This window comes from Magnolia sinica, chromosome 12, assembly GCF_029962835.1.
Source record: "Magnolia sinica isolate HGM2019 chromosome 12, MsV1, whole genome shotgun sequence".
NCBI classification, from domain to species: domain Eukaryota; kingdom Viridiplantae; phylum Streptophyta; class Magnoliopsida; order Magnoliales; family Magnoliaceae; genus Magnolia; species Magnolia sinica.
The window spans coordinates 22,509,662-22,534,290 of record NC_080584.1 but is presented as its reverse complement, the minus strand read 5'-3'; the positions used below and the strand labels follow the sequence as shown (position 1 = coordinate 22,534,290).

General features: G+C 38.8%; 2 protein-coding genes across 9 annotated transcripts; both read left to right on the top strand.

The window, feature by feature from the left end:
• The first annotated feature begins 9,870 nt into the window (after nucleotides 1-9,870).
• LOC131221110 (uncharacterized) lies at nucleotides 9,871-13,653 on the top strand. 2 transcript variants are annotated; one of them, XM_058216234.1, is made up of 5 exons: nucleotides 9,871-10,199; nucleotides 11,272-11,320; nucleotides 11,721-11,803; nucleotides 11,980-12,064; nucleotides 13,426-13,653. In XM_058216234.1, exons 1-5 carry the CDS (start codon nucleotides 10,140-10,142, stop codon nucleotides 13,428-13,430), a joined length of 282 nt encoding a protein of 93 aa, XP_058072217.1. In that variant the 5' UTR covers nucleotides 9,871-10,139; the 3' UTR covers nucleotides 13,431-13,653. The 2 variants fall into 2 exon arrangements, with proteins under 2 accessions (XP_058072217.1, XP_058072216.1); XM_058216233.1 differs by lacking the exon at nucleotides 13,426-13,653 and having other exon boundaries at nucleotides 11,980-12,545.
• A 7,612-nt stretch (nucleotides 13,654-21,265) lies between these two features.
• Nucleotides 21,266-22,932, top strand: LOC131221107 (vegetative cell wall protein gp1-like). 7 transcript variants are annotated; one of them, XM_058216229.1, is made up of 3 exons: nucleotides 21,266-22,068; nucleotides 22,099-22,152; nucleotides 22,183-22,932. In XM_058216229.1, the coding sequence occupies exons 1-3, from the start codon at nucleotides 21,327-21,329 to the stop codon at nucleotides 22,521-22,523; spliced, it is 1,137 nt and encodes a 378-aa protein (XP_058072212.1). In that variant the 5' UTR covers nucleotides 21,266-21,326; the 3' UTR covers nucleotides 22,524-22,932. The 7 variants fall into 7 exon arrangements, with proteins under 7 accessions (XP_058072212.1, XP_058072211.1, XP_058072210.1 ...); XM_058216228.1 differs by having other exon boundaries at nucleotides 21,266-22,263; nucleotides 22,294-22,320; nucleotides 22,351-22,932; XM_058216227.1 differs by having other exon boundaries at nucleotides 21,266-22,152.
• Nucleotides 22,933-24,629: the final 1,697 nt, after the last annotated feature.

Here is a 24,629-nt window from a genome sequence, read left to right as displayed (position 1 = left end):
TCAGTAAGAGTTGGGGCTTTAAACCCAACAAAAATGACTTAACTCATGCTGTCCATCTATACCGAACCCATTATGGGGCTCTAATCACAAAATTCAGGATGATTCAACACTTAACTAAAAAAATCAGATTGCAAGTGCATATCTTTTCAAAAAATTCTGTTTTTTTTTTTAAAAAATCAGCTTGCAAAGCCAACAGTTTCTTTTCAGCAAAAAATCAGATTTTAAGCAAACAAAAAATCTGTTCTTCTAGTCCATCCCTCTCTCCCTTTAAAAAAAATAGAAAAAGATGGCCAACACAATCCAGCCGCAGGTTCCTAAGTTGTCAAAGGACAACTATGAAAAGTGGTGCATCCAAATGAAGGCGTTGTTCGGATCGTAAGAACTATGGGAGATCGTCATCAATGGGTATGAAGAACCCATTATGGAAGAAGAAGCCGCCTTCACCAACGAAGAAAAGACCGCTCTAAAAAATCAAATAAAGAGAGACAACAAGGCTTTGTTCCTCTTCTATCAAGGGTTAGATGAATCAACCTTTAAAAAGATTGCCGAAGCAACATCAAGCAAGAAAGCTTGGGATACCCTTGGCACCATCTTCAAGTGTGTTGATCGAGTGAAGCGGGTTCGCCTTCAAACACTAAGAGCCGAGTTCGAAGTGGTGCACATGAAGGAAGGTGAAAGTATCTCTGACTACTTCTCACGTCTAATTGTTATTATTAACAGTTTAAAAAGAAATAGTGAAAAAGTTGAAGACATACATTTCATGGAAAAGGCACTGCTATCTCTCACAACCAAGTTTGAACATGTGGTTATGGTGATCAAAGAATCAAAGGACTTGAAAAAATTGTCCATTAAAGAGTTGACGGAATCATTGCAAGTGTATGAGCAACGAATGCAAAAGAATACTGCTTCAATGCTTGAACATGCCTTAGAGTCTAAGTTGACTCTAAATGAACAAAAGAATGACCATGCACAACGAGGGGGCCATGGCACTAGCAATCGTGCAAGAGGCAGAGGGCGTGGATATAATCCAAGCCATCAACAAAACCAGCAAACAAATTTCAATTTTTGTGAAAGAGGAAATGGTAGAGGCAGATCGATGCGTGGACAGGGAAGTACAAAGAACATCCAGTGCTATAATTGTAACAAGCTTGGCCACCATGCATCTAATTGTTGGAGCAAGCCGGTGAATCAAGACGAACGATCCAACTATGCCGAAGCATCACACCATGAACAAGAAGACTCCACACTCCTCGCATAAGAAAAGGCATGTGAACGACCAGATGTGTGGTATCTCGACACTGGTGTAAGCAACCACATTAGTGGTAACAAAGAACTGTTCGTGGAACTCACGGAAGGAGTTCGTGGCAACGTGAGTTTTGGCGACTCATCAAAGGTACCCGTGATAGATAAAGGAAAATTTAAACTCTATCAGAAGAATGGTGAGCCAAATTACATCTCTAATGTGTATTACATACCAAATATGAAAAATAACATCCTCAGTATCGGCCAACTCCTTAAGAAGGGGTATCTTGTACACATGGAGAACTCTTCTCTTTCCATAAGAGATATGCATGGACGTTTGATTGTGAAAGTCCAGATGGCGAATAATCATATGTTTCCTCTCCATATAAACACAATGCTCAAGAAATATTTTTATGGAAAAGCAAAGAATGATTCTTGGATGTGACATCTTCGCTTTGGACATCTAAATTTCAGTGGCCTGAAACTTCTGTCCTCATCAAACATGGTGCATGGCTTGCCTGCTATTGAAGCTCCAGAACATGTGTGTGAGGCAAGCACACTTGGAAAACGGCAAAGGAACTCATTTTCGAGTGGAGTATCCCGAAGAGCAAGAGAACCGTTGCAACTGGTTTACACGGACATCTGTGGACTATTGGACCCAATCTCTCTTGGAGGTAATAAATACTTTATTGCCTTCATTGATAATTTCAGTAGAAAATTGTGGGTGTATGTAATCAAAGAGAAGTCTATTGCTTTTACTATTTTTAAAAATTTTAAGGCCCTTGTTGAAAAAGAAAGTGGTCTTAAAATCAAAACCCTTAGATCTGACAGAGGTAGGGAGTATACCTCAAATGTTTTCGAGAATATTGCAGGAAACATGGCATTAAGCAACAACACAATGCATCTTACACACCACAATAGAACAGAATTGTGAAACGGAAAAATTGCACCATCCTCGACATGACGAGGACCATGCTGAAGGAGAAAAGTCTGCCAAAGAATTTCTGGGCAGAGGCAGTTGCATGTACGGCTTATCTGCTCAATAGGTATCCGACCAAGAGTGTCAGGTTTATGACACCATAGGAAGCATGGAGTGGATAAAAGCTGAGCGTAGCGCACCTTAAGATCTTTGGGTGTATAGCCTACGCTCAAGTTCCAGACAAGAAGGAAAAAGCGTGATGATCGTGGCGAGAAGTGCATCTTCATCGGCTACAGTGAAGAATCAAAGGCGTACAAGCTCTACAACCCACTAACTAATAAAGTAGTGGTAAGTAGAGATGTGGTCTTTAGTGAGGAAGAAGCTTGGAAATGGAACGATAAAGAATCGACCAAAGATATTCAAATCGAAACAGAAGAACATGAAGAAAGGCATGACCATCAAGAGCAAACGCCCGCAACACCTCTTTCGGCTGCATCATCAGTACACAGAAGTCCAGGAGTACATTCTATCACTCCTGAAAGTACTACATCAAGTCAAAATTCAGCCAGTTCGTCCTCACCCATGGCACATATAAAAATGAGAAGCTTAAGCGACATCTATGAACAAACTGAAGAGGTCAATCTTTTCTACCTGTATACAAATCACAAGCCTCTAACATTTCAGGAGGCCATAAAAGAAGAATGTTGGAGAATCGCTATGAAAGAAGAAATCCATGCCATTGAGAAAAATAACACATGGGAGTTGACTACACTTCCTAATGGTCAGAAAACTATTGGCATCAAATGGGTGTACAAGATTAAGCAAAATGTTGATGGTAAGATAGATCGCTACAAGGCAAGGCTCATAGTAAAGGGCTACAAACAGAAGTTCAGGGTGGACTATGAAGAAGTCTTCACTCCTGTTGCTCGCCTTGATACTGTGAGGATGATTATCTCCCTTGCAGCCCATCATAGTTGGATAATCTACCAACTATATGTGAAATCTGCATTCCTGAATGGAATTCTAGAAGAAGAGGTCTATGTTGACCAGCCTGAAGGCTTTATTATGAAAGGGGAGGAACACAAGGTGTATCGACTGAAGAAATCCCTCTATGGGTTGAAGCAAGCTCCACGTGCTTGGAATGCACACATTAACAACTATCTTTAAGAGAACAGCTTCGCCTGATGTTCATATGAGCATGCAGTTTATATCAAGAAGAACGCTCATGGCAATATGCTTATAGTGTGCCTGTATGTTGATAATTTGTTATTTACAGGAAACAGCCGACGGATGTTTGATGAATTCAAGAAGGCCATGTTTAAGGAGTTCGAGATTACCGACGGAGGTCTGATGTCCTTTCTTCTGGGCATTGAAGTGAAGCAACAACATGGTGGCATCTATATATCTCAGAAAAGGTATGCCAAGGAATTACTTGAAAAGTTCAAGATGGCCAATTGCAATGACGTAAACACACCTATTGCAACAGGCTTAAAACTAAGGACAGAGAAGGGAGAAGTGTTGACTCGACTATGTTCAATAGTCTGATTGTAAGCCTAAGGTACCTAACAATCACAAGGCTAGATATTGTCTACAGTGTTGGGCTTCTAAGTAGGTACATGAAAGCACCAAAAGAATCACACTTGCTAGCCGTAAAAAGAATCCTCGGGTACGTCAAAAGAATAATGGAATTTGGTCTTTTCTATTCATATGATGATGAAGCAATGCCGTATGGATGCTCGGACAATGATTGGGGAGGTGACCAAGATGAAAGAAAGAGCACCATTAGCTATGTATTCTATCTCGGAACGACTGATTTCACATGGAATTCGAATAAGCAGAGTGTGGTCACCCTATCCACATGTGAAGCAGAGTACGTGCAGCATCGTCCACCGTCTGTGAGGGAATTTGGTTGAGAAATTTGCTAAAGGAGCTGAAGCATCCGCAGGAAGAATCCACAGTCATATATGTGGATAACAAGTCGACAATCGAGCTAGCCAAAAATCCGGTGTAACATGGAAAAAGCAAACACATTAATACCCAATACCATTTTCTGAGAGATCATGTGAAGCAGAAAATGATGAAATTAGAGTATTGTCATACTACGGAATAGGTGGCAAATATTTTCACAAAGGCATTGCCAACAGATGTATTCAAATGACTAAGAACGATGCTCGAAATAAAGTCAGTTTTGGTTTGAAGGGGAGTGTTGGACACGATGGTGGATTGTGCAAATCCAAAACTGTGTAAGGATCTCTTGTGCTAGCTGTTGATAACGTGTGAATGTCATGTATGCTAGCTGTAGTGTTGAGATTTTTTTCTAAGTTTAAATTGCTAGCTGGGTTAAGATAACAGTAGATATTATTCTGGATTTCTTGTATGTTTAGCTACCCCTAGGTTGTATTTAGACAGGGATAAATTAGTCATTTCACCTAAATAGAAAAGCCTATAAAAGGCACCACTGTAATCGTTCCAATTCATTTAAATAAAAACACAGCAATTTAGCAGGTCTCTCTTCCTCTTTAAAGTTTCAGTTTTTTTTTTTTTTTTCATGGTGACTGTAGCCACACGTCAGCAAGAGTTGGGGCTTTAAACCCAACATGGTGGCAGCCCGAAATGTCTAGTCTTGTATAGTTTGTTTTTTCCCCTCGGAAAAAAAAGTGTCTTCCTTGTGTGTGTCTTCACTTGTATAAGATAAAAAGCACACCTTAAAAATTGATGAGTATGACCTCTCAGTATGGTTTTTTACTTGTACATCACTATGATAATTTATGTAATAAGGACACATTTTGTCCAAGTTAACACACTGTCAATCAGTAAATAAAAAAATAAAAAATAAAAACACTCACCAATATCTCTCTCTCAAAAGTGGGTCTTTTACCATAAAAGGGAACTTAAAATTTGCACAAAATTCAATAGCAATCTCTATTTCTTATCATTCTCTAGTTCATTTCAAAATATCTCCATTGACCATGCATAACAAGTGATTTCTTGTTTAGAAGCCTGAAATATAACTTCATGCAAGCCATGTACTCTCTATTCATTCCCTCACATTTATGTAATATAGTTTGTTATTCCTGTAGCTAATAATGTTTGCATTTAACTAGCTTGATTTAAAGACGACTATGAACCATCTCTAAAATTTCAGACAACTCTTAACCGTCTATAATATGAACCAAAATCGTCTTCTAAATGTTGAACATCCACAAATCATTTAAGACAGTCAAAATTCATCGATAACTGTGGAGAAAAGACGGTTATCGACCGTCTGGAATAAAAGCCGGTCCTTAGTTGTCTTATTAGGCAGTCATCTGAGACTGTCAAAGATCGTCCACATTAGAGACGGTCATTAGTTGTCTTATAGTGGTCATTTGAGACTGTCAAAGACCGTCTGCATTAAAGACGGTCCTTAGCTATCTTATAGGCAGTCATCCGAGACAGTCAAAGACTGTCTGCATTAGAGACGGTCATTAGTTGTCTTTTTGCGGTCATCTGAGACTGTCAAAGACTGTCTACATTAGAGACGGTCCTTAGCTGTCTTATAGTGATCATTTGAGACTGTCCAAGACCGTCTGCATTAGAGACAGTCCTTAACTGTCTTATAGTGGTCATATGAGACTGTCAAAGACTGTCTTACCCTTCCACTACCATGAGCATGCTTTAATGTGGGGTTACTGTGGAGGCCTCGTTCATGTATGTATTACGTATCTATGCTGTCTAATAGTTTCTCACTCTACATCCTTCTTATTTTATTAAAAATCGAAATTTTAGGAAATGAAGTTCGAAAGAAAATGAGATTAAAAATAGAGATTTTGATATATAATTGACATTTTGAAAAAGAAAATTGAGAAGTTCAAAAAAAATTATGAATTTAAAAAAAAAGTTGAAAAGCTTAGAAAAATAATTAACAATGTTTGCAAATAATTTAGATTTTGAAAAAAATGAAAATTAAAAAAAAAAAACTATGATTTTATAAAAATCTAGATTTTGGAAAAAAAAAAATTAAGAACTTTGAATAATGTTGATAATTTTGAAAAAAAAAATGATATTTTGAAAAAGAAAATTAAAAAGATTAACAAAATTGTGAGAAAATTGACAACTATGAAAAAATATATATTTTTTAGAAAAAGAAAATGAGATTTTGTATTTTGAAAAGAAAATTTGAAAAGTTAGATAACAAAAGTGAGATTTTGATGATATGTTGTATATCCTTGCCGCCCATATGTTTCTTCAACCCATTTTTGGGTGGGGTATAAAAAATTCTGTAGATTTAAATCTTAAGTAGACCACACCATTGGAAAGAGTGGTAATATAGTACCTCGCCATTAAAAATTATAAAGAGTCCATCGTAAGGTTTTAGTAATGTTTATTTGCAATCCAACTTGTTGATAATGTAAAGAAGATCTGGATGAAGGTAAACTACAAAGATCAAATTGATCCAAAACTTTCGTGGCCTTCAAAAGGTTTTTAATGGTTATTCATCACTGTTTTGATTGGTATGGCCCACCTAAGATTATTGAGTCCTTTTGATTTGAAATCACATCATATGATGGAAAAATATATGGACAATGTCAATATACATAAAATATATCAAGGTGGGCCCTACATAGTTAAAGTAACACCCATGAAGGAGTTACCTAAATAGTGAAATGGTACTATAAGGTCACCTCATGGGAACTTCCCATGAGGTTAATCTGCGTGGGCTTCACCATGATGTGTGTAGAACATCAACACCATGCATTTGATGTGTCCCCCTTAAGTTATGGGATATCTCAAAAATCAGTCGTATACGAAACTCAGGTGCGCCATAGCATCTAAAACTATGTGAAGACATATCCCTAAAACATATAAAAGCATTTGGTGGGGCCCACATGAGTTTTGAACGCGTATGAAACTTGGTCTGACTCCTCATCCAAGTGGGACACACATAATGAATGGGTTGGATCTATGAAACACATTTAGGTGGTCCCAATAAATGATTATGAATGTTTTAATGGGAGGGTAACCCTCTCAACTATAGTATGTGGTGTGGCCCACCTGATATTTATTTTTAAGCTCGTGGCCCACCATGGAATGGTGCATCTGATTGATGGGGCAGATCCAAAGTTCAAGTGGACCCCACCATAGAAAAGAGTGGGATAGTGACACTCACCGTTGAGATCCAACTTGTTTATAAGTTAATACGGACATAGAATAAGGGAAACATAAATATTAGCTTGATTGAAAACTTCTATGGCCCAAAGAAGGTTTTAATGGTAGGAACTCAATCCCCACTGTTGTTTGTGATGGGGTCCACTCGAACTTTGAATCTGCCTCATACTTTGGCTCAATCACAGGAAGTTTTTAATGTTGGATATTTAATCAACAATGTTTCATGTAGTGTGGTCCAAGTACCTGGATGAATAGGAAAAACAAATTTCATATTGATCTAAAACTTTCATGACCCCATAAGGGTTTCGATGGTAGACGTTCAATCCCCCTTCTTAGGCGGTGGAATTCGAAAGTACGTGGATTGCATCCTATACCTCGCCGTATTCAATTAGCAATGATACAGTGAATGCATTTGGTTTATCCACACCGTCGATCCATTTTTTTCAGATCATTTTAGTGGTTGAGCTCAAAATTGAAGCATATCCAAAGCTCAAGTGGACCATACCATAGAAAAACAATGGGAATAATGATTTCCACTGTTGAAATCTTCCTCTGGCCCGCAGTGATGTTTATTTGTCACCCAACCTGGTCATAAGATCACAAATATATGGATAAAGGGAAAACTAAAATATCAACTTGATCCAAAACTACCGTGGCCTTCCAGAATTTTTCAATAGTAGGCGTTCAGTTCATATTGTTTCCTATGATGTGGTCCACTTCAGATTTTTATCGGCTTCATTTTTTAGCTCATGCAATAAAATTATATGTTAAAATGGATAGATGGAGTGGATAAAATAAATAAATCATAGTGGGCCCATAGGATTTACTCAGTATGTTTAGTGTACCGAGTCTATGCAATCCGCTTCCATCCAGAATCCAGGGCGCGGATTAGCTACTGACAGGTTGAGTAGCGAGACTCGCTACTGAAGTGATGTCACCAAGTTTCATGGGCCCCACCATAATGTATGTTTTATATCCACACCTTCCATCCATTTGTAGATATCATTTTAGAGCAATATCCAAAGAATGAGTTAAATCCAAAGCTCCAGTGGACCCCACCACGGAAAACAGTGGGGACAGTGATGCCCACCATTAAAAACTTCTAAAGGCCACAAAAGCTTTAGATCAATATGATATTTGTATTTTACCTTATTTCATATCTTTTTTAACTTTTGAATAGGTTGGATTTCAAATAAAAATTATGGTGGGCCTTAGGATAGTTTCAACGGTGGGAATCACTCTCCCCACTGTTTTCTGTGGTGGGGTCCACTACATTTTTTTCTGCCTCGTTCTTTGGTTGATGCCCTAAAATAATATCTCAAAATGGATGGACGGTGTGGATACAACACATACATCATAGTGGGGCCCGCAGAAGTTGGTGACGTCACTTCAGTAGCCGACTCGCTACTCAACCTGTCAGTATCTAATCCGCATCCCAGAATCCGGACGTGGTTTGGCCAGTTACGCTGCCACTATATCCAGGTGGCTAGTGGTCCGTGCTAAGTGGACCCCACCATGATGTATGTGTTTTATTCATGCCGTCCATCCATTTTGAAAGATAATTTTACGTCTTAATCCCAAAATTAGAGAGATCTAAATCTCAGGTGGACCACACCATGAAATTTATTTTTTTCATTGAATGTCCACCATTAAAAACCTCCTAGGGCCCACTATAACGGTTATTTGACATCTAACTTATTGATTAGGTCATAAAAAATGGATGAAGTGGAGAAATATATATCAACTTGATCCAAAACTTTTGTGGCCCCGAGAAGTTTTTTATGGTAGCGTTCAACCAATACTTTGCGGTCCACTTGAGATTTGGATCAACCTCGGTTTTGGGCTTATACCATAAAATGATTGGTAAGAATGGGTGGACCGCATGGATGAAACACATACATCATGGCGGGCCCACAGAGCACCGACTACTTGCCATTGCAGGGTGAGAAGGAAATCGGATTGCCTCCGGAGTTATTCAGTGTGCTCTTATGGTACTGAGTAAACTCTGTTGGACCCATTGTGAACTCATATGGTTCATCCACGCCGTCCATCCGTTTTTCCGGATCATTTTAGGGGTTGAGCCGAAAATTAAAGTATATCAAAATCTCAAGTAGACCATATCAAAGGAAACAATGTAAATATTGATTTCCACCGTTGAAATATTTCTAAGGTCCCCAGTGATGTTTATTTGTCATCCAAACTGTTCATAAGAACAAAAGACCTGGATGAATGGAAAACAAAAATATCATCTTGATCTAAAATTCTATGGGCCCCAAAGAACTTTTCAATGGTAGACTTTAATTCACACTGTTTCAGGTAGTGTGGTCCACTTCAACTTTTTATATGATTAATTTTCGGTTTAAAGCACTAAAATTATATGATAAAACGGACGGACGGATTTGATAAAATGTATGAATGACGGTGGGCCCCACAGAGTTTACTCAGTACGCTTAGCCTACTGATAGTACGCATACTGCTTTCGGTGAGAAGCCGATCCATTTCCTCTCCGTCTCGATTTCCTCTTTCGTCTCTCCCTCTCGATCAAAATCGGTTTGTCTCTCTCTCTCTCTCTCTCTCTCTCTCTCTCTCTCCTGTGAAGCACTCTGGGATGCCATTGCAGCCCTTTGCAACTCAGATCCAGCGAGACGACAGCCGGCGATGAAGCCAACCTTCTAACTTTTTGATTTATGCGTATTTATCCATCTTCTGTTTGCATTTTTGTTTTGGAATTTTTTATTTGTGGGTTTTCAGAGATTAGAGATGGTTTCCAACAAATGCGCAACCCTTATCAAGTAAGGGGTTTTCGGAGATTGGAGATGGTGAGTTGGAGATGCAGCGGCAAGGGTTTCGGATTTGCGGCTGGACATGGGTTTGGAGCTTGCGACTAGAGGTGAGTTTGGATATTAAAAAAATCCCCATTAACATGCATTTCAAATGTATGTTTAAATGCTTTAATGAAAAAGAGATAATTTAGTATCCTCTCTTTGATAAATTTATATTTATAGTTTTTTTACTGGTTTTTCTTAGATGATATTAACCGTTTATTTTTTTTGTTTTGTGTTTTTATTTTTTTTATTTCTTCATCTGTAGATCTGGATATGATTTTATTTTATTTTATTATATATTTTTTGGATTTTTTTTTTTTTTTTTACCTGTTTGGGTTTGGGATTGGTTTATATGTGGATGCCTTAAATCTCTCGGTGAATGGTATGATATGCAAATTCATTTTTTAATCCTTGGTTTTTGTTGCTACGTCTGTTTCAATGCATTTTGTTTGATTGGTAAGGCAATGAAAAATACAACGTGGACATGCACGCCCCCTGTTTGAAAGTTGATGTAGAAATCATCCATCTATGCGAAACACAATATTTCAACCAGTTAAATGTAGCGCTTTCACAGTGGAAATCTAATTCATCTTCTTCCAAATAATTGCACTTATCCAGCCGACTTAAGCCACAGATATGTTATCAACTTCCCAAGCTTTTCTTGCTTCTTTTTTTTTTTTTTTTTTTTTGTTTTTGTGATCTATTAGAAATGATTGAATGAAGGTTCACATTGATGGAAGGACATATCAAATATCTATGAAATGGGTGTGGAGGTGGTATGATTCCTGTTGATTGGTACATGAACCTCATATGTTGAATGTTACATGGCCGTAATGAACGTTACAGGGGCCATAACGGCTGTTACAGTCTATATTGTAATGGTCATAAGGTTGGCTGTTGCAGCTACTGTTACTGTTTGAATACCTTAATATCTATCTTCCCACAGCATGTCATTACTGTTTTATCTATTTTTGCAAGTTTTCTTGTTTCATTGTTCACATAAGTACTTGGAAAGAACAAAGAATATTTTCATATGAAACATGGATTGATTTTATCTAATTAAATAATGGGGAAACTAATTTTTGATATTAGTATCTTGTTTAATTACTGACTCGCTTAAGGGTGGCTTCTTCTCAGGAAGTTTACCATGCATTTCGTGGGGGATTCTGGAACTACTTTAGCCTGGGTATGAACTTTCCTTTGCCCAATTATTTATAGTACCACTTATCCTTGTGAAAGTTTATAGGACCACTGGTCAAGGGTGGCCCCATTCAAGATGCTTTTGGCATGCTGAGATCTGTTTGTCACTGTCAGTTCTGTAGTGGCTCTGTCACTTCTTTTTTTCATTTTTTTTTTTTAATCATGGTATGTAATAGCCTTTAAAGTACAAAGCATCTTTCTTATGTAGCTTCAGATGTGTAGAAATTTCATTGTTATGTTTTCTTCATTTTATTTAGCTTGATAAAGATAAGTTTTCTAGTCCTAACATAAATGTATCTTTGAAAGTGGTTCTTATAAATGGGTATCAGATGTTATATCAAAATACTCTCATGACATAGCAAACAATTCTGTCTTGTTTCATACAGGAATGGACGCTCAAGTATCTTATGCATTTCACTCGGAGCGAAAGTTGCTTCCTAAAAAATTCAAAAATCAGATAGTTAATCAGGTAAAAACCAATTTGATCCATTCATTGGTTGGGCCATTTACATGTATTGCATATGGACCATTGATCGTGTTTTCCCTATATGTCCACTTTTCTCATACACTAAAAACAGGGGACTGATGCAATTGAGAATGTAATGGAGGATTTATCTGAAATTTGTTTTGTTTTGTTTTTTGTAGGGGGATTTATCTGGTAACTTGCTATATGGATATATTCCGTTCTCGACATCTAGGCTCAAACAGCTTGCTATATGGAGATATTCCGGTAACTTGCTATGTATGACCTTGAAATGAAACCCACCTTTGTTCCTAAGTCTGTCAAGGCTATTGCCATGTTATTCTTGGCAATCTCAAAATTTGGAGACACTGTCAAACACGTGACACAGCAAAACATCCATCACTAAAGATAAATATCAATCAAAATGTTTATAGTTGTCTTTTTTTCTTTGTTCCTTGTTTTTCTTTTTTAGAGTTTCACTCTCATAGTTTTATTTTTATTTATTTTAGTTGGTAATGGGTGTAGCATGTCACTATCTTGGTGCTAGTAGAAGACAACTATATTCATGGTAAAAAGTTTGGAAGCGGTCAACTATCTTAGTGTTAGTTGTTAATACTTGAAAAACCATGTTGTTGTTGTTGTTGTTGTTTTTCCTTGTAGAATTATACATACGAATGTCGAGCCTTTCAGCTGTTAGTTGCTTTCTGTTCCACATACAAAATTGTTTCCTATCACTTCTTATGTTGTTAGTCTCCCTATATATTGTTACACATAATTTGTTATTGGTAGACTCTCATGTCTTATCTAATGGCACAATACAGGCTACTAATCAGCCATTTGCATTGATTAGTTAGGGTTTGAAAAGTTCAACCTGATTGGTTCGGGTTGAGCAAATTCAACACGATTTGTGTAGGGTTCAGCCCCTTTAGGGTTAAGCATAGAGGAATTGGGGTTGGGTTCAGTTTTTCTGATTGAAATTCAGGTTAGGTCAAGTTGCGGGCCACGGTTTTGAACCGAGGCTAAAGCCCCCTTTTCTTGTAGTGTTGGGAGTAAGACAGATGTGGCTAGTGATTTAGAGGTCTATAATGGGTTATGGAAGTTGCTATGGATTTGACTTTTGGCTATGGAAATGCTAAAAGTTGATTTGACTAAACACTTGCCAATAATAATAGTTTGCCAATATCGTGAAAATAAATTTCCAAAACTTTATAAATGCTTCACGGTTGAAAATTCACGTGGACCATAGAACCCATGAATTTAATAGCCTTTTGTTTTATACTACTAGATTTTATAATGTCATTATATTAGAAGTTTGTAGACTGTGAAGGCCATCTCATTAAATGAATACTGTTGTTTCTATTTTTTTCAAACCTTCTTTTAATTCATTGATTAGTTTTCATAAGATTGTACATATTTTGTTGCAAAGGAAAAGAAAGGGCTTGATTAGTTTTTGAGCTCTTCTAAGCTTCCTTATCATTCATGTATGGTAGTGCAAACCTTTGCTAAACTGTAGCTCTAATCCGAACTTTGTATGCAATCTGATCAAGTACATTAATGGTTCAATTTGATCAAGTGCATTAACATCTAATACTACAGTTAACATCTAATACTATCCTATTTCTTTGCAGGATAACATTGTCGTATTTATGGACCCTTGTGCGGCAATTCCTGTTCTCATCATCGTTGGACTCTTATGCATGAGAATCAACGAGCTATCCCTATAACACATGCCTCTTTTTACGAAGCCTTAATTTTTGTTGTTGTTTCTAGTAACTTGAATTGGAATATTTTTCTTTATTATTTTCTTGTCCACTTAAGCTTCTATTTAAGCTTAACAATTCTTCTTAATTCTAAATTATAACCATGTTTTGTTGGTTGAATATTTTTTTATTAGATGAAATAAACACCAAAATAAAATTGCCGCTGATTTTTTAAGGCAAGAATTCCGAGACGGTCCATAACCGTCCTTTTTCAAAGACATTAAATGTACACTGAAGGCCACATACTGTCAGTGTTTTAGACGGTTTGTAACCGTCTATCATCAGAGACGGTCCATAAGAGTCCTTTTATTGTCCATCTTTACTGATGAACCATGACCATCCTTCTTTACAGACAGTCTATAACAGACCTTTTAACGTCTATCTTTAATGACGGTCCATGACCGTCCTTTAACTAATATGACAGCAAAATAGGACGGCCCATGTGACGGTTCAAAACCATCATTTATTGAGATTTGAGATGGTTTTCAGCTATCCTTTTTGTCCAGTTTTGGCGTAGTGCCAGTTGCCAATTTGCCATATGATGTCAAGTTTCCTTGATGTTTTCTAGTAGTCATTGATTGTCTTAATATTGGGGCATGTTGTTTGCTTGCAATCGGTCAGAGTGCATCTTTAACATTCCCAGTGCCTCTAAAAGGGCTAATAATGAAGACGAGTTTCTTATAGACAATGTTGTTTTGACTATAGTTGACCTGACATCATTGTTGATACGGTTGTAGCCTAATACTATTATATTGTTTCAACCTTGCAATTGATGGTTTGTTTTTTAATTCATTGATTCTATCCTTGTGTAATGCCACTTTTTGACTTTTTTTCCCTCAATGTGTAGGGCATTGATCAACTGCGCCTAAATTTAGGCCCACAAGCACAAAAACCTTTTGACGCCACTCAAACTAGAGGCAAGATGAAGGAATTATTATTATTATTATGTATTTATAACTATTTAAAACTTATTGTTGTAAATATTATATATTTTTTGTTGTAAAGTGATACAAATTTTATTTCGGGTTAATATTCATTTTTAATTCTATTGTGTAATATTATATTTTACGTTTTAAATATGTAAAAATAAAAATACAGGATTTGCACATTTTCCCTGATGTTGATAGTTGTCTTAAATCTGTTAAATCAACAGTCTGTCAATGACAGGTTCGATGTCATCGAAGCTAACTCGATGCCATCAAGGATTTCCCGGATTTCATCTGTTAGTTCCTGGACATATTGGTGTCATTTTTCGTTGACATCAAGGAGTGTTCGATGACATCGGAGTGTTCGATGACATTGAAGATGTATTCGATGCCATCGAAGCTGGGCCGAGCAATCAAAGATTTCTAAAAAATCCATATTTTGTCGCTGGATAATTTTGTTCATTGTTCGATGCCATCGAAGCTGGGCCGAGCAATCAAAGATTTCTAAAAAATCCATATTTTGTCGTTGGATAATTTTGCTCATTGTTCGATGCCATTGAAGGGTGTTCGATGACAACGAATGTTTTCGTGCAAAATTTTGCCGATCCGCTGGATTTGCGAAATTTGTTTCCGATTTTGTTTGGGATTCTTTCCAAAGCTATATATATATATATATATATATATATATATATATATATATATATATATATATATATATATATATATAGGTGTAAATAGGATTGGGAGGTATTCTAAGAGTTTCTAAATCATCTTAGAGTTTCAAAGGGGTGTAGCAAGGGTGAGCTTCGAGGATTGTGTGAATCGGGTAAGGCTTTTCTCTTTGTAATTTCTACTTTTATAGTGATTATTTGTCGCTCTGTGCTGTGGTTTTTTTCTGAAAGGGTTTTTCCATGTTAAATCATTGTATTCTTCTTCCTTTTGCTTGGTCCCATTGGATTGCTATCCTAAATCCATCTTTGTGTGCTTCTGCAGTCCTTCAACAAGTGGTATCTGAGAAACATTGGGGTGCAAACTTGAATCTGAATGATTAGTCTCAATGGGAAACACTAAGTATGATATTAACAAGTACTCGGGAAAAAATAATTTTGAGTTATAGAAGATTAAGATGATTAGTCTATTAACTAAGCAAGGCGAAGAGAGGGCTCTTGAAGAGCGATCACAGTCTATGAGTGACGAAGACTGGAATATTCTTGATAAAAGCATCTTATCCTCTATCCGTTGTGTCTCATGAATGAGGTTCTCTACAATGTTTTGAAGGAGAAAACCGTAGCGAGTTTGTGGGCAAAGTTAGAGGATTTTTATGCTAAAAAGTCCACTGAGAATTACCTACACTTGAAGCTATAGTTGTTTAACTTTAGGATGGCAGAAGGTGGAGATATGGAGGCCCACATCAGTAGTTTTAATAAATTGATTTACAAGTTGTTGGACATGGAGGAAGTGGTCAAAGATGAAGATCAGGTATGTATATATGTATTGAATTCTCTTCATGCATCATATGAGTCATTCAAGGACTCATTGTGCACCAGTAACAAGTCCTTGAGTGTAGATATCGTTATCTCATCGCTTCAAGGAAAGGTCATGAGAAAGATAAACAATGGCGTAGGAACATCTTCTGATGTACTGTTTACGAGGGGCCGGAATACTGAGCGAGGTATAAGATCTTCAAGACTTAGATCCAAATTCAAGGGAAAGAGCAAAGGAAAATTAAAGTGCTAGAACTGCGGGATGACTAGACACATGAAAAAGGATTGTACAAATCCTAAGTCGAAGAAAGAAAACTCAGAGACTTCTTCCAAGGAGGCCAATATTGTCACATCTGATGAAGTGGCAAACACATGTAATGTTTTGTTTATGATCGGACACTTGTATGATGATCATAGAGACGAGTGGATCCTTGATACAAGAGCTTCATATCACATGACTCCTCATTGGAGTTAGTTCGCCAGTTACAGAGAGTGCGATGGTAGACAGGTCTTTATGGGCGATGACAATGCATGTAAAGTTATGGCTATTGGTACGGTGCGCATCAAGATGTTTGATGGGATGGAGTGTACCTTGACTGAGGTCAGGCACATTCCTAACATGAAGAAGAACTTGGTTTCTCTCGTGCACTCGAGGCTATAGGATGCAAGTTCACCAGTCTTAATGGTGCCCTTAAAGTTTCAAAAGGGGCACTCGTGGTTATGAGAGCGTAGAGGCATGGAAACCTTTACAGGTTGATCGGAAGCACTTCAGTAGGTGGAGCGGCAACAACTATTGCAGATTCCACGTCTGCACGTATGTGGCATGCTCGTCTAGCCACATGCGTCTGCACGTATGTGGCATGCTCGTTTGGCCACATAAACGAATGAGGCATGAAGGTACTCTTTGATTGATGCTTGATTCCAGCTTTTTAGAATTCTGATTTAGATATATGCGAGCATTGTATATATGGTAAACAATCTAGATTATCTTTTAAATCTGGAAAACATGTATGTAAGGGAGTGCTTGATTATGTACACTCTGATGTATGAGGACCATCGCCAAAGGTTTTCGTTAGAGGGTCGTCATGGTTTGTCTCATTCATTGATGACTACTCCTGAAAAGTTTGGGTTTACTTCATGAAACGTAAATCCGAAGTTTTCACTATATTCAAACAATGGAAGGCAATTGTGAAAAAACAGTCAGGGTGAAAAATAAAAGTTTTAAGAACTAACGATGGTAGAGAATTTACTTCCACTGAGTTTAATGAATATTGCAAAGATGAAGGGATCGTTAGGCACAACACAATGCACCACACGCTCAAACAAAACGGTGTGCCTGAATGGATAAATCGAACTCTCTTGGAGAAGGCCCGATGCATGTTAAGTAATGATGGATTGGGAAATGACCTATTGACTGAGGTCGTTAACACGGCCTGCTATTTGGTGAATCGGTCCCCTTCTACGAAAATTAATTGTAGAATCCCAAAGGAAGTATGGAGTGGTCACAAGATGGACTACTCAGATTTGTGCATATTTGGTTGTGAGGCTTATTCTCATGTACCGTTAGTTGAGAGAGATAAGCTAGACCATAGAGCCAAAAAGTACATCTTTGTTGATTATGGTGTTGGTGTGAAAGATTATAGGTTATTCGACAAGGTCACACGCAAGGTCATCACTAGCCGTGACGTCAGATTCGATGAAAGCTCCCTATTCTACAAGAATGATCAAGAGGAGCAAGAGGAACCAGAAAGGTTAATCGTAGACGTCCAAATTGACACAAATAATACTCAGAAAGAGACAAATGCGTAGACAGGGGTACAGGAGCAAGTATAGTAGCCACCAGTGAGAAGAAATTCACTGCAAGATCGTAGGTTACTGGCAAGATACAAGGATGATTCTAATATCGCATATGCCCTCGTTACAGATGAGGGGGGCCCGTCTACTATTTAGGAGACTCTTGATGAGACTGATGCAGAAAAGTGGAAGGCAGTTATGGAAGATGAGATGGACTCGTTGCACAAAAAAAACACATGGGAGTGGGCCGAAAAGCGATAGGATGCAAGTGGTTATTTAAAAGGAAACAGAATAGATACAAAGCGAGAGTAATAGTGAAGGGGTATGGTTAGAGAGAAGAAATCAACTTCATAGAGATATTTGCGCCGGTGGTTAAGCAAGTGTCTATCAGATTCGCATTAGCTTTGCTTGTCCAATACGATCTCGAGTTGGAACAAATGGATGTCAAGACTGCTTTTCTACAAGGAGACTTGAAAGAAAAGATCTACATAAAAGCAACTAGAAGGTTAGGAAGTTAAAGGGGCAGAGAATAAAGTTTGAAGATTAATGAGGTTATTGTATGGCCTAAAACAGTCACCTAGGCAGTGGTATAAAAATTTTGGTTCTTTCATATTGAGTCAGAAATTTACTAGGAGTGAATACGATCATTGTATTTATTACAAGGCATTGAGTGATGAAAAATTCATCATCCTAGTATTGTATGTTGATGATATGTTAATCGCCAGTCATGATATATCCGAAATTGACGTACTGAAGACTCAGTTATCGTGGACATTCGAGATGAAAGATCTGGGGGCTGCAAAGAGAGTTCTTAGCATAGATATTCATAGAAACAGGAAGAGGAGTAGGCTTTGGTTATCATAGGTAGAATATCTTGAAAAGGTGTCGATCAAGTATGAGATGGACCAAGCAAAGTCGGTTAGCGTTCCCCACACAGTTTACTTTAAGCTTTCATTAAAATAATGTCCTAAATTAAATAAGGAAAAACAGGTTATGTCTCATGTGCCTTATTTGAATGCAGTTAGCAACTTAATGTATGTCATGGTCTGTATGAGACAGGATATTTTACAGGCAGTCGGTGTTATGAGCAGATACATGTCAAACCCCAACAAGCATCATTGGGAAGCGGTGAAATAGCTACTTTGATACATTCGAGGTACAAAATACTACGACTTAACTTTTGAGAAGACAAAGGTAAAGTTAGTAGTGTATGTGGATTCAGACTATGCAGGTAGTGTGGATTCCAAAAAGTCAACTTCAGGTTACTTGTTTGTACTAGTGGGTGAAGTAATTAGTTGGATGTCAAAGCTTCAATCTATTATGGCTCTTTCTACAACTAAAGTAGAGTATATGGCAGTGATAGAAGCGTTTGAGGAAGGTGTTTGGTTAAGAGGCATGATAAATCAATTGCAGCTTCAGCAGGAGGTCGTGCCGGTTAACTGTGATAACGAGAGCACAATCAATTTGGCTAAAAATTATGTTTATTACTCACGTACTAAACACGTTGATGTTCGTCACCATTTTATCTGACAGGTGCTTGAGGAATAAGGCGTAATACTAGAGAAGATTCACACCAGCGTGAATCCGACAGACATGCTCACTAATGTGCAACTTCTCTAGGCTTGGCAATGGCGTAAAAGGAGGACGGAGTATGCACGAGAAGCATTGATGAAGCTATAATGCGAGACAAAGATAAGAAAAGAAGACAAAAAGCTACACATTTGAAGATTGAAGACATGGTTGAGATTATTGTTGATAGATGTCTTAAATCTGTTAAATCAACAGTCTATCGATAACAGGTTCGATGTCATCAAGCAGGCTTTAATGTCATTGAAGTCAGCTCGATGCAATTGAGTATTTCACGGATTTCCTCTGTTGGTTGTTGGACAAATTGGTGCCATTTTTCGATGACATCGAGGAGTATTCGATGACATCGGAGATGTGTTCGATGCCATCGAAGCTAGGTCGAGCAATCGACGATTTTCGAAAATTCCATGTTTTGTTGTTGGACAATTTTGTTCATTATTCAATGCTAAGGGTGTTCAATGACATCGAACATTTTCGTGCAAAATTTTACGGATCCGCCGGATTTTTGAAATTTGTTTCCGATTTTGTTTGGGATTCTTTCCAAAGCTATATATATATATATATATATAAAGAGTTTCTAAATCGTCCTAGGGTTTCAAAGGGGTGTAGCAAGGGTGATATTCGAGGATTGTTCGAATCGGGTAAGGCTTTTCTCTTTGTAATTTTCTACTTTCAAAGTGATTATCTGTCGCTCTATGCCATGGTTTTTTCTTGAAAGGGTTTTTTCACATTAAATCGTTGTTTTCTTCTTCCTTTTGCTTGGTCCCATTAGATTGTTATCCTTGATTTATCTCTGTGTGCTTCTGCGGTCCCCCCAATATTCCCTATGCTTAAAAAGTCAATATCGTGCTTCAGTAGACTTTTAGTTGGGCTTTGAGATACCTTTATCGGTGCTTTCTAGGGAATTTTCTGGGTTTGTAAAAGCGCCGGTAAAAGGTGTAGACCGCTAGTAAAAGCATAAAGTATAGTAGCAACCAATATAGATGCCAGTAAAGCATGCTAACTGCCGATATAGTCTTTACCAACACTACCTTTACCAGCAGTTATCTGACCGCGGTTTTTTATGTCTTAACCGGCGGTTTTGGACGTCGGTAAAGACTAACTTTCTTGTTGTGACCACACACGAACAAACAGATCTCAAGCCCAACCGTTTGGACGGTAAGGTTTCCATCCACCCAGCCCATAACGTCCAAACTTGTATGTGAGCTTGACATCCAAACCGTCCAATAGGCTGGCCCCAGCATGACGAATTCCATATGCAAAAATAAGCCTCCTTCATTCATCCGGTGGAGCACACGGTAGGAAAAAAAATAAATATACCTGATGATAAATAATAAAATATAAGCAGGGTCCACCTAAAAAGCAGATGGTTCTGATTTTTGCATAAAATGATCTTGATGGATGAACCAACCTACTCAACGGGTTGGATGCTGCACGCACATGAGGGTTTGGAAATTATCCACTGTGTGAACAGTTACTCGCCGGGTAACTAATCAAAGCATGGCCTTAGTAAAGAGTACGACAACCAATCGTGATTAGGTATGGATGGGGCCCACTTGGCTCTACGAATAGATGTACAGGGTGGGCCCTATATTGGTATTAGCAGCTGTACGTAACATAACACGTTATGTTGCACAGCGTTATCAATTTGGGGAGTGGATTAGGTGCGGCCCTACCGTGGGGCCCACCTTGATGCATATATTGTATTTCCACGTACAGCTTGTATTACAAAGGACAAAGCTCCATTAGCTAGACCAGTGTTTTTCAAGTCAATGCACTATGACAAACACCTCAATTAAAGGAAAAAAAAGAAAGAAAATAAAAGATGGTGTTGATTCAATCAAAAGTAATGGTTGTGATGGGGTGGGCCACCTTCCTTGCTCTTCTATAAAAATGGTCTAATTTGTGTAATGGGACTTCATTAACTTGTAGTAGTTGTGTTTGAGAGGGAGGGTGAGGGAGCTTTAATCCTACGCAAATGGGAAAGTTTGTTGTGGTACATCTCTTGCTTCTAGTGGTGTATTTAGGGTCACTGTTTCCTTCTCTTGCATGTCCTTATTGCCATCACCCAACTCATCCTACTAAACCACCTAAGGTGCCACCGAAGTTCCACCCCAAGCACCCACCAAAGGTTAAGCCACCACCGAAGTTCCACCCGAAGCACCCACCAAAGGTTACACCATTGCCGCACCCACCAAAGGTTAAGCCATTGCAACCACCCCCAGTTGTGATCAAGCCACCCTACATTAAGCCGCCCAGCCGGCCGAAGGTGAGCCCCAAACCACCACCCTATGTCAAGCCACCCCATTTAAAGCCACCCTATGTTAAACCACCCTACGTAAAGCCCCCTCCAGTTGAAAAGCCATGCCTGACACCCCCTCATGGAGTTAAGCCTAAGCCTCCGAGCCCATCGCTGGTGGTGCCCATGCCGCCCTCACCTCCGAAAGTAGTCCCCATGCCGCCATCGCCTCCGAAAGTGGTGCCCACACCGCCATCACCTCCAATAGTAGTCCCTACACCACCATCACCTCCAAAAGTACTCCCGCCATCACCTCCGAAAGTAGTCCCCACACCGCCATCACCTCCAATTGTGGTCCCCACACCACGGTGCCCTCCGAAAGTACTCCCGCCATCGCCTCCAAAAGTAGTCCCCACACCGCCATCACCTCCAATTGTGGTCCCCACACCACCGTGCCCTCCGAAAGTACTCCCGCCATCGCCTCCAAAAGTAGTCCCCACACCGCCATCACCTCCAATTGTGGTCCCCACACCACCGTGCCCTCCGAAAGTACTCCCGCCATCGCCTCCAAAAGTAGTCCCCACACCGCCATCACCTCCAATTGTGTTCCCCACACCACCGTGCCCTCCGAAAGTACTCCCGCCATCGCCTCCAAAAGTAGTCCCCACACCGCCATCGCCTCCAATTGTGGTCCCCACACCACCGTGCCCTCCGAAAGTACTCCCGCCATCACCTCCGATTGTAGTCCCCACACCGCCATCACCTCCAATTGTGGTCCCCACACCACAGTGCCCTCCGAAAGTACTCCCGCCATCGCCTCCGAAAGCAGCCCCCACACCGCCATCACCTCCAATTGTGGTCCCCACACCTCAGTCCCCTCCGAAGGTTGCCCCACCACCTTTCCAGAAGCCGTGCCCGCCACCGCCAGCACAGTAAACATACCCCATTGACACACTCAAGCTAGGCGCATGTGTGGCCATCTTGGGTAGTCCGATCCACATTGGCATAGGCAGTGTGGCCAAAGATGCATGTTGCCCAGTGCTAAAAGGGCTGGCAGACTTGGATGCAGCTCTTTGCCTTTGCACCACCATCAAGGCCACTTTCCTAAACATCAATATCGTCCTACCCTTTGCTTTTAAGGTCTTGCTTGACTGTGGGAAGACCCTTCCACCAGGTTACCAGTGTCCTGCGTAAGGTACACCGCCAAGTGGCATTTTAGTAATTTTTCATGTTTTTTGTATGAAAGGTTCAAAAGATGTGGATAGACAATCAAAGACTAACCCATGGATCAGCTGGGAGTGTAGGAGATGGAGTTTTTGTTTTGGAATGTATGTGAGTTTCTCAACACGTGGGAAATTTGGAAAGAATAATCCATGGATGAGGGGTTGTTTTGGTGCAGCCGGGAGTGTAAGAAATGGAGTTTGTTTTGTTATGTATGTGAGTTTCCCAGGCCATGTGGGAGACTTGGACAGAATAATCAATGCTTAGAGACTTGAAAAGCCTAGGTTTCTCTTTTTTACTTCTTTTCTTTTTCTTTTTTTCCTTTGAAATGTATGCGAAGGTTGTTTGGTTGATGATAAAGGGTTGTAACCGGTGGTAAATGAATAACATGATAAAAAGGGTCATTTGGCTGATGATAAACAACAGTAATTGGAATCAATATGAAATAAAATGCAGAAAAATCATGTAAATTGGGATCCTCCGGTAAGGCTAAGGCTCGGATGCAAATGTTAGAAATGGTCAGATTTTTTAAAATAAGCCTAATTCTATCGTACACCTGAGAAGAAAACTTTTCTTTTTTTTAGTAAAGTATATATTTTAATAGACTTATTACAATTATTATGTCAAATGTCACGTGCACTAATTTACAGTGTTAGAACTGATTGCCGTAATGTATTCCAATTACTGGAATCTAAAAACAAACTAATTGACTTAATGTATTCTAATTGTTGGAATATAAAAATAAACCTATTGACTTAATGTATTCCAATTATTGGAATCTAAAAACTACTTAGTTGATCCTACTATAGTTCTTTTATACAATGTACAGGGATGGTAACCTACACTACTCTTAGCTTACATTGTGTGGTGGGAGATAATCCCACCTACCCTCTTGATGGATCTGAAGTTAGTGCTTCTACTTTTTAACTCCAAATAAAAGCTCTTCGAAATGATATTTGATGTCATGAAAAACCCTTGGGCTCTCACCTTTTTGTAATTGGTTCAAGAGCTTGGTGGGGGCCCAGTATTTTGTTTTAGACAGGTTCTCATCAAAGTGCTTGGGTATGTAGTCCATTATTATTTGGACAACCTCAGGATTAAAAAGATAATTTGATTGATCTAACGACCGTTTTCCACATATATTACAAACATCTAAACAAAAATTTTGGATTTCATGTATTCTAATTACAAGCATCTAAACACAATTTTTAAATTTCGATGTATTATAATTGCAAGCATCCAAATACGTACAATAGAGGATTCCAATTCACATTGATTTCATTTACCACGTGATTTAGATTCCATGTATTCCAATTACAAGCATCTAAACCAGACCAACTTGTCCAAGTCAGCTTAGACTCTGTGGGACCTGACCTTGTTGGCACTATGGTCAGCCCGGACTTGGGTGAGATACCGATTGACTCACGACCAAAGGATTTCCAAGTCGCCGAGTCTGTTAGCGATGATCCATCATGCTTGAACTGGTTCCGTTGGAAGTCACCGTAGACTAAGGTATTCTGCATGTGCTACTCATGCGGCCCACCTAGCCGTGTGTATGGCATCCAACCTGTTCAAGAGGGTCAGTACCCCACAATGAAATTAATTAGGACTTCTTTGTTGGAAAATTGTGTTGGATATACCGAAAAATAAAAAATAAAATAAGGTTTAATTATTTCATCTCACTAGGTCGAATCACGTAAAATATACGTTGTCCTTAAAGCATGATTCGCCCCTTTATCAATTGCTGATGGGTTACAGGCGAATTGCTTCCAGGATAAGACAATGCTTTCTAGATCCGGCGTACAACAATCACGATGGGTC

What these genes read in the sequence shown, in the direction of transcription:
- LOC131221107 (XM_058216224.1), top strand. Translation starts at nt 21,327, where the DNA reads ATGGGAAAGTTTGTTGTGGTACATCTCTTGCTTCTAGTGGTGTATTTA.
- LOC131221110 (XM_058216233.1), top strand. Translation starts at nt 10,140, where the DNA reads ATGCAGCGGCAAGGGTTTCGGATTTGCGGCTGGACATGGGTTTGGAGC. An exon ending in CTGGAACTACTTTAGCCTGG is followed by an intron (nt 11,321 to 11,720) that starts GTATGAACTTTC and finishes TGTTTCATACAG; the next exon opens with GAATGGACGCTCAAGTATCT. An exon ending in AAAATCAGATAGTTAATCAG is followed by an intron (nt 11,804 to 11,979) that starts GTAAAAACCAAT and finishes TGTTTTTTGTAG; the next exon opens with GGGGATTTATCTGGTAACTT.